The sequence below is a fragment of the Heliangelus exortis genome, chromosome 1, assembly GCF_036169615.1.
Source record: "Heliangelus exortis chromosome 1, bHelExo1.hap1, whole genome shotgun sequence".
In the NCBI taxonomy this organism is placed as follows: Eukaryota; Metazoa; Chordata; class Aves; order Apodiformes; family Trochilidae; genus Heliangelus; species Heliangelus exortis.
The window spans coordinates 191002497-191021816 of record NC_092422.1 but is presented as its reverse complement, the minus strand read 5'-3'; the positions used below and the strand labels follow the sequence as shown (position 1 = coordinate 191021816).

Genomic DNA, 19320 nt, shown 5'->3' with positions numbered 1-19320 from the left:
GAGGGTCACTGCTGCATGTAGACAAGCTTCAGACATCTGCAGCAACAGCTTGCAAAATTCTTTTTTTAATCTGTTCCCAAACTTCCTGTTGCAGTTTCCCTGTTGGTGCTGGCTACAAAAGCATTTGTGGGTTATCAGGCACTTTCTCCCCAAAGCAGCAGCCTCTTGCTTTTGCTTATCCACTTATCTGCTGGCTTAATAATTCATTCAGTTGTTTCACAATTTGGGAATCATTGGTGAGGTGACAGATGCTTGGTTGTGCCATCAAAGTGTATGACTTAAACAGAAAGAGCCTGGCCAGGAAAGCAAAAACTTCTGTTACTCTGCAAACATCTAGAGAAGCAGCAGTTGTGAGGAATGAAAGGCAGAGAAAGCCAAATGAGGCTTTGGGGGTAGCCAAATGAGGCTGTGATTGAACATTAAGGTTTGAAGAGCAGGCTGGAGTGTGGCTGAGTTTGTTCAGCTGCTCCTGAGCTCCTTTCACTGAGAGCTCTGTAGAAGGTCAGAATAATCTGCTGATGGGTAAAAAATGAATGAAACTGTCCTCCCACTTTTTATTTTTTATACATAAAATAATTCAGCTGGTGGATCCTTCAGTTGTGATCTTATTAGAGAAGTTCTTGGCTCTGATGTTTCTTGGACAAAACAGGTGCTTCAGGAGTGGGGTTTTTGTTCCTTATCATGGCAGTGCTTTGTCTTGCCCAGTACCTCACTGCTAAACCAGTAATGAGCACTGGAACAGGAGTGACCACAGTGGGGCTGAGCAAAGGTCCATCCAGACCAACCAGTGTCTGAATGATGCCTAAATGCTCAGAAAACAGTGAAAACAGAAAAAAAAAAAATTGTATGTAGCTCTGACTGTAACATTTTCCTGGCCTTTCCTCGGAAATATCCAGATCCTTTGTAGGAAGCAATGAGAGTGCAAGAAATAATACTCTGTTATGGAATACCCTAATGAAGGAGAGGCACTGCCCACTCTTGGCAATTAGGGCTGGGCTGCTGTGATGAAGTTTATTTGTGTAATCCTCTCTGGGGTAACCATAGGGAGGCTGCTCTTAAGGCTGACGTTTGGACTTGTGATTTAATCCGATCCTTTGGCTTCAGTGATCACACACAGCAGTTTGTGTTGTGGAATAACTCTATACACAGAGAAATTCTGACACTGCCACCCCCTCTGAGTCAGGGTTGAGCCTGTGGTAAGGAGATGCTCTGGGCTGCCAGAGAGGACCAAAACAGAGGCTCTGAGCTCTTTTGGTCACCGAGGAACTGAGACTGCTCTTGGCACCAATGTGTCATTTAGCCCTAGGGACTTTGTGCTGCTATGTGATTTAAACATCCTAAAACTTCAGGAAAGGAAAAAGTACATCATCCATCAAATCAGTCATCCTGACAACAGTCTGCGTCCTCATGTGTGGAAATGTTATTTTCTGATTTTTAAGATTTGCTTCTACCTCTGTTGGACTATGGTTCATTATTCAAATGGTTGCATTTGGTAAGGCTGTAATGTTTGGTGAGTGTCTGCACAGGTTTGTGGAGGCAAGGAAAGAGGCTCATAATGCTGGTGCTGAGACTTACAACAGCAGGTATCAAAAGGCACCAGAATTATATTCAGTGGCTGTCTTTCATTTAACAGCTTCCAAAGAAAAGGCACCACTTAAAACCAGGGTTTTTCTCTTCTTTCAGGGGTGCGTTCTCAGAAGTTGTTTTGGCTGAAGAGAGAGCGAGTGGGAAACTCTTTGCAGTCAAGTGCATCCCCAAGAAGGCACTGAAGGGGAAGGAAAGCAGCATAGAAAATGAAATTGCAGTCCTGAGAAAGTAAGTATCAGACCTTCATTTCTGCTTCATTGCCTTGGTTAAACCATTGCATCCTTGCATTTAAGGAGCATGAAGAGTGATTGACAAGTGTGACTGACAGGTTGTTCAGTCCATCACAGACAGACAGGATCACCTGAGCTTAAATGATGATGAAAATGTTTTGGAAAATGCTCTGTTTTTTGTTGCATTAATACAGCCAGATGACAGCAAAGTGGGAAAGGAGTGGCGTTAGGTTACAGTAAAGCCTATGATGCCCTAAAAAGACCTTATCCACTAATAACATCAGTGACTGGGTCACTGGCTTTGAGGAGAGCAAGACCAGGGTCCTTATTTCCAAGTGCTTAAAATGATCCTTATACTAATTACTCTAAAACTATGGCTTGCTATGGGTCGTTACAGGAGAGAATGGGAACCTGTACCATGGAGAGACACATCTGCCAGCTCTGGAAGTGACTTTCCAGGGCAAGTTCTAGTTTATCAGGGTTGTCCACAGTGCCTATTTTTCCTGACCATAGTTGGAATACATGGATAAGAAAAAGTCAACTCATGACTGCTATGGATTCAATGTATGAATTCAGTGTAGTCATTAGAGTCTTGATCCTTAGGTCTTCCTCATCTTATGCCCTGAAAGTGGAATTCATCTTGTCTGTCTCAAGACACTTGGGTATAAAGTAGTCAACTTTCTGGGAAACTGAAACAGACTGGACACTTTAGGATTGGTCCATGTAACTTGTTTTAAATTTCTAGAAGTACCTTTTCATTCAATTAAATGTTGCACAGTTATACAGAAGTCTGTGTTAGCCTGGGGCACTCTTAATTCTTGCTGCACTGTGGTCTCCAATAAGACTTCTTGCCCCAGCTTCTTGGTCACGTAGAAGCTTATGGTTGATTGTCTGGACACTGTGTGACAAAACTGATCCTTAATCTTGAAAACTAAGTAGGTATTTCTGAACTAAAGGCTCACACAGCCTACGCCAAAGGACAAACTCAGGGGGCAGTGGTGATCCTTTTCAGTGAAGGACACAAACAAGGCTCCAAACTGCTACAAGCATTTGATGCTGTTGCTTTCCCATTGCTGGACCCATACATCAGTAGAATGTGAGCACAGTAATAAATGCAGCATGTTGGACTTCTGCATGGTAGTTTTGAGAACCTGTCATAAAGCTCAGGGATTGCCATCTCTATAACCAGGTACTAAAGGCCATTAACAGGCAGCTTGGAACAGTCTTTGTCCACATGGACTTGTCCCCTGTTACTTGTGTGTGTAGAAAAGCAGCAGTTTTGGCATGCAGTAAGGATTGCCTTGCATCAGCCTTGACCCAGAGCTAGTAGAGAGATCATTGAGATGATTTCTTGCAGCTTGTGATGTGAAATGTTTCCGTTCCCTGCAAACAATTTCCTGAGAAACCGGGAGGCAGCTCCCAGGCTGTGCTGTTCCAGCTGCAAGGGCAGGAGTGTGAGTGGGCAGAAAATTCCTTAATTTCATACAATTAGATCTACTTGGTCTTTTGTCCTATGTATGTTAGGACCTTAAGAGAGATTTTTCTTTTTTTATCTCCTGATGTCGTCTTTGTAGCTGTTGCTAATACAAACATTGCATATCACTGTATTTATTCTGGAAATAGACAGCACTGCTGACACAGGATTGAATTTGTATGTGCCACCAAGAAAACACTTAGAAAATAACAAACTGGATCTGTCTGCAGTTGAGGAGGGTATCAGCCTCTGTCTCTGTTCAATGAAATCTCTGCTTCAAAAGCTGTCAGTAAAAATAGATTTGAGAGAGGTGTATTAAAGTGTCCTGCTTTGGTTTCTGGTAGGTTAATATTGAGCGGGGATGGCTAATTTGTGTGTTGTCTAATTAGTTGGGTAGGATGCCAGAGCCCTGGGCTGCCCTGCGTGGTTCTGAGGTGCCACAGCCTTAACAAGATGTGCACAAAACTGCTGCTTCTGCAGGGGGTGTGCACAGAGGATGCCTGGCAGGAGGAGTTAAGCCCTGTTCCCTGAGAGGAAGGCATAGAGCCATGGAGGCTGGATGCAAAGCAAATATAAATAGGAATGTGAGCTGATCCTGGTCTGCCTTTTTGGTTTTGCATTATGCCTGCGGGGGGTGTGTGTGCTTAAACTCCAATGGGATGAAAGTCCCAAAGGACACACTGCCCAGCTGAAATGTGAGCAAACTCCTTGTGATTCTTTAGAGAAGAATCACTTCTCTGATACTAGACTTTCTCTTCCTATAATGGATCACTAGATTTTTGTCTTCTTGCTGATGAGGTGCTTGTTTTCTGGCAGACATCTGCCAAGTACCATGAAATGGAACTCTTCTTTCCTTCTCTGGTTGTATATCAAACTGGGGTCTACCATTGAGTCTGAATATCCTCTCTGCAGCCTCTACCAGCCCTCAGGTGAGCTGCTAATTGCACCTGCATGTAGTGAACAGATCAGCCAAGTATTGTGCTGGCCATGTCCAGAACTGGCACACACAAGTATCACATATACTTTGTACCCTCAGCCTGTCCTGGATGAGGTTTGTCCTCCTGTCAGTTCTAACAAACTATCCATATTTGGCAGAATCAATATGGAAAAGGGCTTGGATGATGTTGTGTTGAAGCTGTTTTTAATATTATGTTTTGTTTTGTTTTTTTAAATCAAGTTTAAGTCTGTGTGTGGAGTACTGTAAGAAGTAGAACCTAGTGGTGAAAGCATTAATCCAGTGACCAAAACCCTTGGATCTCCTCTCACTTCTGCCACTGAGTTCCCCTGTGACCTGAAGCATCTCCTGCCTCATTATTTATTGTCTGTGAAACAGCAGAAGACCTTTCAATAAAAAGTTTTACCTGCAGTTTGTTTTGCAGCCCTTTTTCATGTCGCCAGACCCATGAGTCCACGAAGGGAGGTTTCTGGGCTGGACTTCTAATGCACATTGATTGTACTCAGTCATTCCATGTGTCTCAGCTAAAAAGCTGCTGGATGCATTAGGGACATGTTCTGTGGTGGGGAAGGTCAGCAGCACCAGTCCCCAAGTGCAGTACATGGAAGGCAGGAGATTTTATCTCCCTGTCTGTAGGCTTGGATGCTCTTGCTGCCAAAAGCAAATGACACATTTTAGAAGCGATGTTCTGCTCAGAGAGGAGTGAGCTGCCAGCCAACTGATCTGCATGTTTTCTGTGAGTGCCAGAGTGAATCATGCATACTCCATCATTTTATTTTTCCAGCCGTGGCCAACAAATCTGTTCTTAAAAAAGAAAAAAGGCGGAAGAGCCGTTAAGTCAATATTTACGCCTAGCAACCTTAACAGGGTTCTTCCAATATGGACTCTTTTGTGTCCTGTAGAAATCCATGGCAACATTCCCTGATGAGCTGGATGGGTGGGGATGGAGTGGGAAGGAGCTGTCGAGTGCAGTGCTGGGAAAGACTAAGGCTGCAGTTAATCCTGGAGCCTGAGCCTGACAAAGTATATAAGCATGTGCCTAATTTTAGATGGTTGTTTGTACCAGTAAAATCAGGGAGTAGGTTGACCTCACCTTGCTGAACTTGGGCCTAAAGGGATACTTCAGGGCAGGGTGAAAGTCACCCGTGTTTGGTACACACTGGGGGGGAAGTTTTCTTAATGTCTTTCCTAAGTGCCTGAGTGATGCACTGGTACACAAGGGTTGCTGTTTCTGCTACTTGTGTGCTGGCTGCCTGGAACTGGACATAGGGCAAAATATTACATCTCAATATTACATCACAAAAGGTCAGCTGCACCATTCAGAGGCTTTCAAATTTATTTCTTCAGCAGTTCAAAGTGCTGTGGTTTAGAATCTGTTTGAGGAAGAAAACTGGATCCCTAGAACAGCACTATCACTCTTCGTTAACTGGGGACTGACAGCATGTGGTCATCTTCAGGTGTCACAAACTTCTCCTGAACTGAGATGCAGGGAGTTTCATAACCTGCTCTGAAAGAGATTGTTTTCTGGTTTAGAGCAGAAAGGTAAATGCAATTCTTTCCATTGTTTGCTGTAGAATAGAGGAAATTTCTTCCACTTATGGTAATTGTGCAGGTGTGAACATGCTGAAAGATGAATCTGCTGTTAGACGGGTTCCTGAAGGCAGTAGGTGGTGCGAAGAGTTGAGCTGCAAAAAAGCATCAGGTTCCAGTTAAATAGAAAAAAACCCACATCCTTGTAAGAGTCAGACAGAGAAAAATATGCCTGATTTTTGTTTACCTTGGCTACACCACTGTTTATCACAAGAAACTTTTTAGCTGTATGCGTAATGCCTGGACAGTCAGACAGATTCAGTGCTGAGTCAAAGCAAAGCAAGGGGAGGAACAATAAACTGTCTGCAGCCTTGCACCCAGGTGTATTGATTACTTAATAGCAGCAATATGCACAAATAAATGCCTTGTTAAGCAAATCATACTCCATTTTAGCTAGTTTCTGCTAAATAGGGGTCTAAAAAATCATTACTAAACTGGGTATCTCATACTCTCACCCCCTCCTAGATCCTCTGGGAGAGGCACCATTAAATTCCTTATTACAAATCAGAGCCAGGCCTAATTGCAGACTGAAGACATTTTTCCTGTTAAAGAGTGTGATCAAACTGTTTTATAGCAGGTCAGCTAAAATTCTGCCAGTGCTTTCCATTCCCTTTTCCCCTGGAGATGGGGGAATTGGGTGTTCAGGCAGTGATTCACACCCAGGCACTGCTTTGCTCTTTGTATGACTGCATCTCCAGCCAGGAGCTGATGGAGCAGTCAGGAGCAGGGAGAGAGACTGGGAGGCATCATCCTGCAGAGTCTGGGAAGTCAGGGCTGTACCCACCTCAAAATGAAGCAAAACCCACCAATGAGCAGTTTTCCTTAAGTGTGTGAAAGTGGGGGTGTTTCTGCTCTCCCATAAATCAGATGGGGACCAAAGGGGGGTCCTTGGACCATCCCAGGAGGTGGCACCAGCCTGGGCATTAATGAGGACACCTTTGATAAAAAAATGTGGGAAAAAATCACCTCTTTTCAACACTTACATGAAGACTAAGAGGGTACTTTTAAAAATTGTACCTTTTTGCTCCTCTTCATTAGCCCAAACTCCCCTAATACCTCTCTGCCCCCAATTCTGTAAGGGCTCATTGCTCTGGGGCTAACCCTTTAGGGTCATCCTCTAGGAAGACAAATCCAAATTTACTTTTGAAACCCATTAGTTACCTCTCATAAACTCTTCTGTGCAGTTTAACTCAGAATCAAAGGCTACATTTATTCTAAATCAAATTGTCCATGCAGAAGTTTAATGTGCCCTAACATAAATTTGGACATTTAATTAATTCAGATGAACATTCCTGAGCGACTTTAGGGGACAGTCCCATCTATTCAAGCCATGGCTGACTCTGGGTCAAATAATACAGCCCCAGCAGGCCTGGATGGTCCCATACTCCATTTTCCCAGGTCAGAGGCTCTGCTGGTACCCCCTGATGCTCTCCTATGGTTATTATTTTTCTGTATGAGGTCATGGAGTACAAGGGTAGCCAAACTGAAGAGGAGGCACTTTGATCCAGTGTTGTAAGTGCTAACATGAAAGTGACAGCAATTAGATTGTGTAGCTGATGTACAAAAAGCTGTTGGATTGGGGCTTAAGGGGTTAATAACTAATTACCTCTTTACACCCCAGCAGTTTGAGCTATTTTTCCTGTAAAGAAATTAATGGAGTGTTTTGAAAAGAAAAAATGAAAAAAGCACTTGATGCCTCTGTCTGTCAGGTAACATTATTTCTCTGAAGCTTTGCTTACCCTATAGACAAAACAGGCATGCTGCTTTTTTTTTTAATTCCACTTTTTTTTTCCCCCCTCTGTGAATAATGCTGAGAAGATAGGCTGCCTCAGCAAGAATTGAAGAGACAGCTGGTTGTTATATGAAGTAATCACTTTCAGAGAAAGCTTTTATGTAGATTTACTTGTTAAAACCTGGCTTGCTCATGCTGCTGCAGTTGTGCTGGGGTCACAGAAGGTTGGTGTTGCCCTCCCTGTGTGGCCATGCTCCAAGCCTTGCCAACTGCAAATCCAGGGCATCCCAAAAGCCAGCTCCCCCACAGGAGGATGGCTCAGGGTGCCTGGGCATGTGGTTATGGGTTAAGGGTACCCAGTAGTACCACTCATGATGCTGCTGTCAGGTGTGGAAGATGAGGGTCCTGCCAAGAATGTATTTATTGGCATCCTGAAGGGGGAGACCTCATCACTGCCCCCACACTTCTGCTGGACTGACCTGGATGCCTGGTGGGACCTCAGTGCCCACCCTTGGAGCCACCCTTGGGTGCTTCTGCAGGCATCCTGGCTGGGGAGGTGGGTTAGGTCTGGAAAGGAGCCAGGATCTACACAACACTGGAGGGTAGGGAGACAGTTGGGCATTCCTGGAGGGTGACATCAGCTCGAGGCCATGAGCTCATCTCCTGAATCCAGGAGATGCAGACTGGATGAATTGCCCTTCTTGGGTTTCAGGCAAAAGTGAATCTGACCCTGTATCTGAGGGTATGGTACAGGAGAGCTCAGCCTTGGCATTAGCAGTTGTTTTCCTTTTACTGCAAGGAATTAATGTGATTAAAAAAAAAAAAAAAAAGTGAAACCTGAAACAAAACTGATGCCATTTTTGTTCACTGAGATTGTCAGGGTTTAACACTGACCTGGCAATTAAACCAAATGCCAGATGCTCTCTATTAATTCCCCTCCCTGATAAAGAAAGGAGAGAGAATAAAAGAGAGAGACTTATGGGTTGAAAACTAAACTACACAACTTTAAAGAAATAGTAATGATAAATAGGAGAAACTACTAAATATATAGAAATATACAGGAAAATTGATACCACGTCCCTGCCCCCTCTCCCCCAGTAACTCTCACATCACCACTGAGGCTGCAGGGCAGCCCTGGGAAAGTCCAGGATGGAATCCTGGGGTCAGCAGCAGTTGGGAGCTGGAGGCAGAACACACAGATTCAGGCTGGGATGGATCAGGACCACAGGCAGACAAACAGACAGAATCCTCCCAGAATGCTGAAGCAAACAGGGACAGGTGAAGAAGGGGAAGCAGGAAGGGCTTTGACCCTTGTGATCCCTCAAATTTATATTGAGTATGAGGTGTATGGGATGGAATCCTCTGTTTGATCAATTCTGGCATCTATCTTGTCTGTTTCTCCCCAAAGGAGGCTGCAGTTGGGACCTCTTTATGCCTTCTGGAGGGTAAAATGTTCCTCAGAGCTGAGCAGTGTCCTTGGCTCTGCACACCAGTCTCTGGCTGTAACTATAAACATTTAGATTTATCAGTCCCAGAAGCAGACACTGTCTGAGAAACTTGCTGTTAATTTCAAAAAGTGCAACTACTTACAAGAGACATAGCTGAAAGCAGAAGTACAAGACAGAAAATCACCTTTATCCTGGCCCAAACCAGGACAGAGATGCTGGAAACTTTGCAGGGGAAGACTTTGGACTGCCTGGCTTGTGTTTATTTCTAGATTAGGTGTAAGCAGATGTAGGGAAACAGATCAAGGCATCTTAAAAGCCCTAAAATACATTAAATGAGAGTGAAACCCCCTCTCTGAAATGATAAACACAAACCAAATTCTTGGTATCTTCTCTGGTCTTACCATAGTTTCCCCTACAGGCATAGTGCTTGGTAATAGCTTTAGGGCTGGTGTGCACCACTTCTGTCCTGCAGCCTCTGCAGGGCTCTTGTGTTCCTCTGGGTGGGTTGGAGCCTGAAAAGTCATTTCACTGCAATTGCTGGGTGACAATGCAGCTGTCCTCTTTTCTGGGTGGCAATAGTTTACCAAATCTCCCTTGCATAACTGTTCTTCTTTAAGGTCATCCTGTGCCCTGAGGCAACTCAAAAAAAAAAAAAAAAATGGTCTCTCCATGCTGGGAGGAGGGTGCAGTGCAGAGGGGCTGGAAATGTCTCATTGCTCAGAGCTCCGGCCTGGAAAAGAATTTGGTGTGTTATGGCAGAAACAGCTGCTTTCTGAAACTTGCTCTAAGGTGCTTTGAGATCAGTAGGGTGGATTGTTCAGCCTTAGCTGGACTCTGCTGCTGGAACAGATGTGTGGTTTATGTGAACCCTACCCTGTGCACAGCTGGTGTAACAAAGCTGGGTTCCTTTCAAGGGTCCTAGCAGAAGAATGAGAATATAAATACCAATTTGTCTGGTGTTTAATACTCAGGAAGATGGTTACAGCTTTGTTTCAGTGGTACAAATATCTGATGATATGTACTGTTGTCTGTTACCTTAAAGGAAAGAATTATTAAAGCATATATTAAAGAGTGTAAAGGCTCTTTAATAAGATCTAGCAGTTAGATAAATGACTCAGCAGCTTGACAAATGATTCAACTATCTGGATGCATAAGGTCTGTCTTTGTTACACCCACGTCTTTAAAGCCAGGAGTTACCTAATTTGCAATTACAAGTCTTTGGTTGGGGATTGTGGAGCTGATGGAAGAGAAGCTGGGTTAGTTTGGGAGATTGTCCCAAACCACAGGAACTGTGGGGAGTTAAAAATTGCAACAGCTCTGTTTGAAGCAGTGTGAGAGTGCTAATTTTGGGGTGATGCAGTAGTAGTAGGGAAAGCATTTTCACAAGTGCTTGCAATCCAGATTTTCAGGGATGCATTGGTGCCTAAAAGCTGCTGAGTGTGTAGTCCTTGTTGGCTTTGCTAGGCAAAAACCTTCCTCTCCTGTTTTTTCTCACAGGATTCTTTAGAAGTAATCTGATTTATTTTGTCCAACACTAAGTTTTGGGTTTTTTCCCCATGAAAGTAATTTCTTCATTTGGAAAAAGCATAAAAGGCTGTCTGAAGGTCTCATGGCATTAGTGAAGTGAAGATGTCCTTGTCAAAATACTATAAATTTATTGCATTTTGCCTGTCTTGTCTAACTTAATCTTGAATTATAAACAGGAGGATTCCAGTGGTTTGTATTAAGTTGCTGTGGTGCTCTCTTGGGAGCCAGTTAATTTCTAACCACAGGATCACTGTATTTTTATGACAAGTTATTTAGATGCACAGGCCTAGCAGCAGGATGGGTAGTCCTTTATCTTACTTCTGGGCTATTAAAATCCATGGCATTGACTCATAAAACTCTGGAGTATCTGAGTGGCAAATTAAATTGTATGAAGGAATAAAAGATAACAAGGAAGTGCAAGGTAGGATTCCTCTGGCCAGATGGAAGCATCCTCAAGGTACACAGCTGCATGTGAGCTCAACTCTCAGTTTCTGAGGAAATCATCAAATATGCATTTCTAAGTGGATCAGAATGTACAGGGAGGAGAAATAAGTATTCAGAAAATCTCAATTCAAGAAGGCAGAAACACAAATCTTATCAGAAATTACAGTTTTCCTGAGCACACTTTGTCCAAAGCAGTTGTCTGCCCTTAGCTGCAGATAAAAATGCTTTCTGGATACAACTGGATGTGGTTTTGGCCTCCATGCTATGACATGAGGTCAGTAATGTTATCACTGGGGCAGTTTGGGTGATGTCTGACCCCAGTGAGCATTGAAAACAACTCCATTGGCAGCTTCTGCCTCCTGTTTTAATTTAGAGAAGGTGAATCACAGTTACACTTTGTGTCTCATTAAGGTCATGATTCTGGGTGTCTTGAACCAGGGTTTTGCAGAGGGGAGATGGCTCCAACCATAAGAAAATGGGAAAATATTTGCACTCCATAACACCTTCAGTTGCACCAGGTTAAACCAAATGGCAATGCCTGAGTTTGGAATATATCCAAAATATTCTGAACTGACAGCTGCATGAATTAATTGGTATTTGGCCAACTAACTCTGCAGTTGTCATCTGTAATACATATTGATTCATTCTTACAATGCTTACTCATACAACACTTTGTGCTTTAGTAGGAACTTAGAAGACAAAAAAAGAGTGACAATATAAACCTGTAAGTAAGGACTTTTTCTTTTAATAAAGAAATACAAGACACTCATTTAGTCTGTTGGCTGCCCTTGGGCTCTATTTGACCAAAGAAATGGTGCTGTCAATTTTTTTACATATGAAGCATTGATATATTTTAAAAATCAGAAATTCTAATTTAATAATTTTGCCTTATATTCATGAGGCATTGGTTTAATCAGAATAGACTGTTCTCATTCTGACTGAAGAGTGGCCATACTAGGGGGTTGTGCTTCTGCAGCTATGGGATTTCAAACCTTTTGATCAGTCAGTTTTGAAAGCAAAACCTTGATTGCATCCATGCAATGTCTCTGGCAGTCATAGGCATCTGGCTTTATTGCTCAGTTCTTAAACATCTCTTAAATATGCAGAAGTCTCTGGGTTAGTTTTCATACTGGCAATTTATATTAGTAAGTGGACTATGAAATCACTTCCCTAAGGTTATGTGACAGATAGCTTTTATGTTGCCAGGTATTTTATCAAATTTCAATTATGGAGCATTACATTAAATAGGGATAATTAATGCCTGCTTCTCCACTGATTTTTTTTTTTTCAAGGAGTATAGACACATGTGAATTCAAGCTCTCTTAGATGCAGTGTGCTCTTTTTTTAAAAAATACTTTAAATATGAAAATCAGGATGGATTTCTTTTTCTTGAAAATCTGTTCAATGACTTTGAGAAGGGACAAACCTTTAGCAAGTTATCTAATGTATATTGCAGCTCTATACTGAATAGAAATCAGATGACAAATGCATAGCAGTGAAGTGTGCCAGACACATTTTTGCACACCAGTGCTTACTCCATCTGAGATCAGCCCAAACTTTCTATATATAATGTTTGGTTCCCACCAAAGAGAATAACAGCCTGCTTCAAATATCTTCATACCTTTCTGATATCTCCTGTCTTGACTGACGCATCAGGGATTAAACTGAGACCTTTGTGAACTTACACAAATATATCTGTACAGCCTCAGCTAAGCAGGCATTTTCTGTGGCAACTGGGATGGATTCAGACCTTGTGGACCTGGCAAAATGCAATAGTCAGTTCTCACTGAAATATTTGTTTGAAGAATACACATCAGGGTGGAGTTGTTTTTCAGGTTTTTTTTTTCAGTTCTTTTTTTTTTTTCCCCCTCCACCAAAAGCAGAAGAATCCACAGGCAGCAGCAGCCTCTGGCATCAGAGGTTTTGTCAAGAAGCATCACTCCAGAGCAAAGCAGTGTGGTCACTCCCATGCCTGCTGTAAACTTGGTAATTAGAACTGAAAACAGTGGCTGTTGACAACTTTGCTCCTAAAAGGCGTAATAGGGGATTTCTAATTGAAAACATAAAGGAAAGGGCTTTTCATTATTTTTAAAATGCTCTTTGATGTGAGTCACAACAAATCTGTGGCTATGGCGTGAGCCACAAAGATGCAGCTTTTATTGGCATATGTAGAAATGCCAGTTCTTCCCTTTCTAAAGATAAAATCTTGCTGTACCAGTGATGGCTGGCTGCTTTCATGTCTACTACAAGTGGGCTCGTGGGAGGGAAGTTGAAAACTTCGGTGAAGTTTGAAACTTTTCCTTCTGTGTTTTTTTTTTTGGGTGCTTGAGAAAATCGCTGGTGAGCGGAACCGCTGTGTGTCCTGCAGTGTTTATGTCTTGAAGGCCTCATCCTTGCCATTTATGGTGTACAAAACATGCATCCAAGGCACGTGGCATCAGCATGGGTAAATGAGCCCTCATCGTTAACAAATAGACATGGGTAATATGATCTAATGCTATTCTGGTCAATAGGAACATTCAAAAGCATTGAACGTGGTTACACGACTCTTTGAGGCTCCCTTGAGAATCTTATCCCAAAGCAAAAGTGAAAAGAAAGCCATGGGGGTCACCCATGGGGGTTGTGGGGCTTTGTTGTGTGCAGTGTGGGCACAAAGCAGCCATGCTGCCCAGCCTTCTTTACTGGTTTCCAGTGCCTCCTGAATGGCTGTATCTCAAAAAAAAAATAATAAAAAAAAAGGGCTGTGGACCATATTTGTGGCTTTCCTCTTCCCAAGGCAGTCACTCCAACTTCACGTCCTCACAAGCTTAAGGGCATGAAGCTAAGCCAACACAAAATCTTGGCTTCCCTGTAGAGATGATGGGTGTTTTGGCATGTTTTTGGGTGTTACTGCTGATTTAGGTGCCATGGCTGAGGATTCAGCCTGCAGAGAGGGAATCTGCCAGGGACTATCCATGTCACCTCTCCTACCTCCATGTAGCCCTAGAGCTGGAGCAAGGGAACCCAAAGGCCACTTCTGTGAGAGGATGGGGAACATGGTCTGCATCTTACAAAGTGGAGTTTTCCCCTCCTACGTCTTGCTGCTGGCATTTTTTTGCTTTTACAAACTGAAAGACTAGGCACAGAGTTCCCCAACAATTTTCACCCCAAAAGGATAGGGTGGGCACATAGAGATTTTCTCCCCTCTTGCCTATTTACTATCCGGGCTCTTAATTGCTGACTTCATTTAAAATTTCTGCTTTCATTAGAAGCATCTGTTTCTGATTTTCTTTCTTATGGTGACATAGTTGTTTGCACTCTTACCCCAGAGCTGTTTTCTTAATAGGACCAACTATATTTGGAATCACTCTGAATTACTCTTGAAATGGAAGCTTGATGTCAGTGTTTCTGGCAAATTTTCAGTTTTTCTTTCCTCGTAGTTAAGTGTTAAATAACTATTCAAGCTGGGAACACCTATACTACTTTATTGTAATATAATTTTACTTGGTTTGTTTTAGTGCTATATATGCTCCTAGAATAGCTGATGTAGGTAAATATGTTAGCAGGTTGATTTCTGGTGAATTTAGTAAAGAACAGAAAGGGCATGTCCATGACCATAGAGAGTTTACACACAGGGAATTCTTACAAGCTTTAGAGATCTGGGGCTGTGTTGACTCTGTCACATCCTTCTCAGTAGACTTGAGTGACATTTTTTAAAGCATCTGCAGAGGAGAGGGATCTTGATTCCTTTGAAATCCCCTCTCTTGGGAACATTAGTAGGATCCCAAGAGTGTTGCTAGTCAGCTGTATAATTTCCTATGTCATGATTATGCCCAGAGTATCCCTCTGGGAAATTGCTGCTTTCTGCTCTTGGGGGATAGTGATACAAAGTCCATCACTGTCCTTCCAGCCCTTTGCCATCTTGAACTACAAACCAAGCTTTTGTTATTCCTAATAATATTATTCCTATCTCCTATTTCTGTCTTGCTTGCTCTGCCTTCATTAGCACTTTGATCCTTTCCAGCATTAGCCCTGGCTTTCTGCTTCCCTCAAGGCAAGAAGTAATGCACACCCTGGAGCATCTCCAAATACAGAGTTTACACTCAGTGTTTATTGCATTTTTAATCCAATTTACATATCAAGACAGTTTGAACTGTGGCCATGTAAGTGTAAATTGAAAAAAAAAATGGTAGCAAGTTTGGGTAAGTTAGCACCCAGGTGCTTTAGTCAGTAGATGGCCATACACACCTCAGGAACCTCCAGGAGTTGGGTTTTCTTCACCCAATGGAGCAGTTTATGTCCAGTGGGCAAAGTGAAGAGAGTATCTTCAGCATGGGAGCAGCCACTCCATCACCCTCCATCATGTTGTCCCCATCTTATAGAGAGAGATGTGTTGGGTATGAGAGGGAGCGCTGGGACTCAGTATGCTGCTGGTCTTAGTCTTGCACCATTTTGAAAACCTCTTTAAGAGTTTTTTGTAAAAAAAAAAAACCAAAACCAACATGTTTTTCAAGAAAAAAACAGGAGCTAAAATGTCCAAATATTGGGGCTAGTTTTGGACTAGATTTTGGGTCAGGACAAGCCCTCTCTTTAAATTCTTGTGTTTAATTCTGGAAAGAGAAAGTCACTCACCTGGTCTGACATCTACATCAAGTGATCTGTGTTATTTCATCTGCTTAGGCTATGTAGGTCTGGATAACTGGATTTGACTAATGCAGAGTGGTTAAGAAGGCAGCCAGGCTTCATGGGAATCTTCTGCTTATTCACTAGGACTGTGAAACCATCCTCTAAACTCCTTCCAAAAAATACCCTGTTATTCTCATTTGTTTGAGAATTTACCTGGGTTTAGCTTATATTTACTGCTTTGTGAGTGTGTTTCTCAGTGTGTTAAAAACACTGATGTTTCTTTAATATTCTGCCTACATAGGTACTTCTGCTGTGCAATCTGCCCGGTTTTACTGAGCAGTGTTGGGTAGGATTCTTCTTTATAGCAGCCTTTGACACTTGGAGAATATTTTGGCCATTCCTTGTGTAATCTGCAGCCAGAAGTGTTCTCATGTCACATAGTGATTTATGGGGGAAGTGATGGGAGGAAAAAAAAGGGCACATTTGATTCCTGAAAAGAGTGCTTGATTTAGTAATCCAGATTTTATCATAATTTTATCATCATTTCTTAAATAAGTGCCCTTGTGAAGCTGGGTTAACTGAGAAGTAGGGAGGGCTGATTTTAGGAGCACACTGAGGTTGTAGGGGGGAGACATGACAGGGACCCATAGCCAGGAGCATGAAATATCTAGAAAGGAGTAAAGGGAGGGGTTTTGGTAGTAGAATTTGCTGCCCTACTGCTGTGGGTAATTTCTTTCTTGTTTTTAGGAAAATAAAAGAGTGTAAACCCAAGAGCTTATTTTGGAAATAGTTTTATACTAACGGTTTTCAGCCCTTTGAATAGGCAGATACTTTAATTTTTTTTTAATGGCAGGGCCAGCTCTTGCACAGCAATTAGATTTGAAACTCAAAGACAACAGTTTGCTTTTTTAGTTATCTTTTACAGACCCTGTGAAGCCCACAGATCCTCAGGGGTCTGCACTCCCCATGGTGGAACTCAGCCCTCTGAGGGGATGAAAAGAAATTTAAAAAACCCCACAATCCTCAAGAGAAATCAGAAGTTAACCATGGCAGATTAAAACTATTACAAAGGAGCCATGCTGGGTGCCTCCAGTAGTAGCAGTACAGTTGTGGAGGAGTTAGTATGGAATACGGTTTTCAGGAAATCCCTGTATATTATTTTTTTTTATTTTTCCCTAGTAAGTACTTGAGCTCACAGCCTTTTTAATTGGCCTTGTAGGAATTTCATCCGGTCCTGGACTGTTCCTTTGCTGTGGCTGCTTTAGGAGGCAGAAGATGGTGTTAAGGACTGTTGGTGTCACTGAGGGTGTTGGTGTCTGTTGATTTTTTTCCTGGTCCTGGCCACTGTTTCCCTTCTTCAATGTGGAGGAACAAGCTCAGAAAACAGGATTTTTCTTAGCCTGTTCCAGACTAAACTTTTTATTTGAGGGTCCTCAAAGACCATCTTTTCCCTGAGCCTCCTTCAGGAACTGCACACACCCCAGGGTTTGCTGGGTCCTGGCAGAGCCCCACTGAAATAACATTTTTGAAGCAAAATCATAACTGTTGCTGAGTTACATAAATATCAGTACTTGGCACAGTTATGGAGAGGCAAAAGTATTGCTGGGAGAAAGCAGTTAATTAAAAACTGCTTTGCAGGGCTGTGCTTTTCCTTGTATTAAAAATAAGGCAGAGCATCTTGAGCAGTTGGTTTTGCTGTTTTGTAAACACTTTCCCTCACACTTTCTTCTCTTCACTTCTGATAATAATGAAGAATTTTACTGCTGATCAGAGAAGCTGCATATGGTTCACTGTGGTGGGGCCTTTTCCATTGGAATTTCCAATAGGATTTTTTTGTCCTATAGCAGAGCAAAAATGCTCCTTGCTCAGGGTCATTACACTTGTAGCAATCCACCCTTCCATAGCAGGCATAACACATGCACATTACTCTAAGTAGAAAATAGATTAAAAGATGACATCTGACCACATGGGTGCTTATATGATTGAGTCATCCAGGAGAAAGGGGGAATGGACGAGGCGTGGGAGAATGATGAACACATTCCAGAAAAAAGTTTCATCGGCTTGGATGCTGAGAGAGGTTCCCAAACAGTTAATTCCTGCTGCATTTTTGTGCTTCTCACCTAGAAAAGAAAAAAAACCTGAGAGTGTTGTCAAATGCTGGGAATTAGACTGGGAACTGTGAACCCCTTTGCAAACTTGCAGCTTGATTGAATTTGCCGTTAGTATTTTATAGGCAGCGGATTTTTTCAGAGAAGCTCTAAAAGGTATAAAAATACAAGTGAAATTTCATGCCAGGTTATTTTTGCAGTCGAAAGCAGTTTCCAAATGTCATCAGAGGGGCATCTCTACTCAGATGGACTCAAGGCCAGATGCTCTTCATAGTCATGGCTGGAAAATTCTTTGAAAATGGATCAACCAGGGCTCAGACCTCCACAGTGTTTACTGCCTGAGTCAAACCAAAATCAAACAGGGATCAATAAGCACTCAGAGCTGCAGAGGAACAGGGGTTGAGGTGCTGGTACCACAGGCTAACCCAGGGCTGTGCTGCGTGCTGTGGGCATGGCAATCTGCTGCTTGAACCAGCACTTCCCCTTTCTCCTTGTTCTTCAGTGAGATGCCCAAGAGGATTTGTGTCAACCTGAGAAAGCTGGTTTTGTGTGGAAGTTGTCTCATAAAGAGCACAGTGTGCACCATGTATTACAAAATAGATTTGTCTGTAAACGATGCTGACCTTTACCATGGCGCGGTCTGCTCCAAAAGGATGCCCCGAGGAGATGGACTCCTCTGAGCAGACAGCATTGTGATTTCTGTAATTTCTGTGTGGTATTTCTGACTTAGGAAAGGATAAACCATTTCAGTGCTGTCACTCCCTGTCAGATACCTTAACACCTTCTTGTCCGGGCTCTGGCTGGTGATGCTGCTCTAAGGCAAATTATTTCAATAGGGATGGATGTGTAAAGTGTAGCAGCCCCCTGAAGAACCCTGGTATTTCTGCTGCTTCCTTTGGCTGAGGTTAATGGGGTTCTTCACATAACTGACTTTTTTTCTGCTCACAGCAGACAGGCCACATGCAAACTGTCATTGATACGATATGTGTTGTGGTATGGATCATATTATAAACCCATTTGTGTCTGCATCTCTTACCCCCAGAGGAATATCTTTAACTATCATGGCTTGTAGCTGTCTCTCATCATGGTAATTTGGCAACACAGGAAACAGTGAAGTACAAAATAATCCTTCCCTGCCTGTGGAGAAGTGGAAGCATTTTCTTAAGGTCTGTGGGAAAAGTGCTCATGAAGAAACAGGTCTGTCAGCAGATTTGATGGTGGCAAGGACATGGCTGTTGGTGGAAATCATCATTAGAATTGTGGTGGTGCTTGAGGGCCATTCATGGAGAAAAATCCTTTAATAGTAATTTCTGTAGAAAAATAAACTTTTTAAGTTTTTTTAACACTACTGTGTCTCCTCCTGCTTTCCTTCAGGAAACTCTTCCAGAGCATGGAGTCATCCACTGAGATATCTTTTCTCCTGTCACCTTGGACTTCTTAAATCTCTCATGTCTCACAGACTTTGCTGAACTAACTGAGTCTGATATGGATGGATGCTCCTTGGGCGAGCATAAACTTAATTTAGTGCAAGAGTTTTTTAGATTGGTACCTAAACCTGTTCTTGAATGCCTCACAGAGCAGGCGACCAGCGTGGGCTGAGATCCTGTGGTGTGGTGCAAC

General features: G+C 42.6%; 1 protein-coding gene across 2 annotated transcripts in view; it reads left to right on the top strand.

The window, feature by feature from the left end:
* CAMK1D (calcium/calmodulin dependent protein kinase ID) overlaps positions 1-19320 on the top strand; it is a 227809-nt gene that overhangs the window by 94141 nt on the left and 114348 nt on the right. For both annotated transcript variants that reach the window (XM_071734127.1, XM_071734126.1), the window contains exon 2: positions 1684-1815. In XM_071734127.1, the coding sequence (XP_071590228.1) occupies positions 1684-1815 (132 nt within the window). The remainder of the gene's footprint in view (positions 1-1683; positions 1816-19320) is intronic.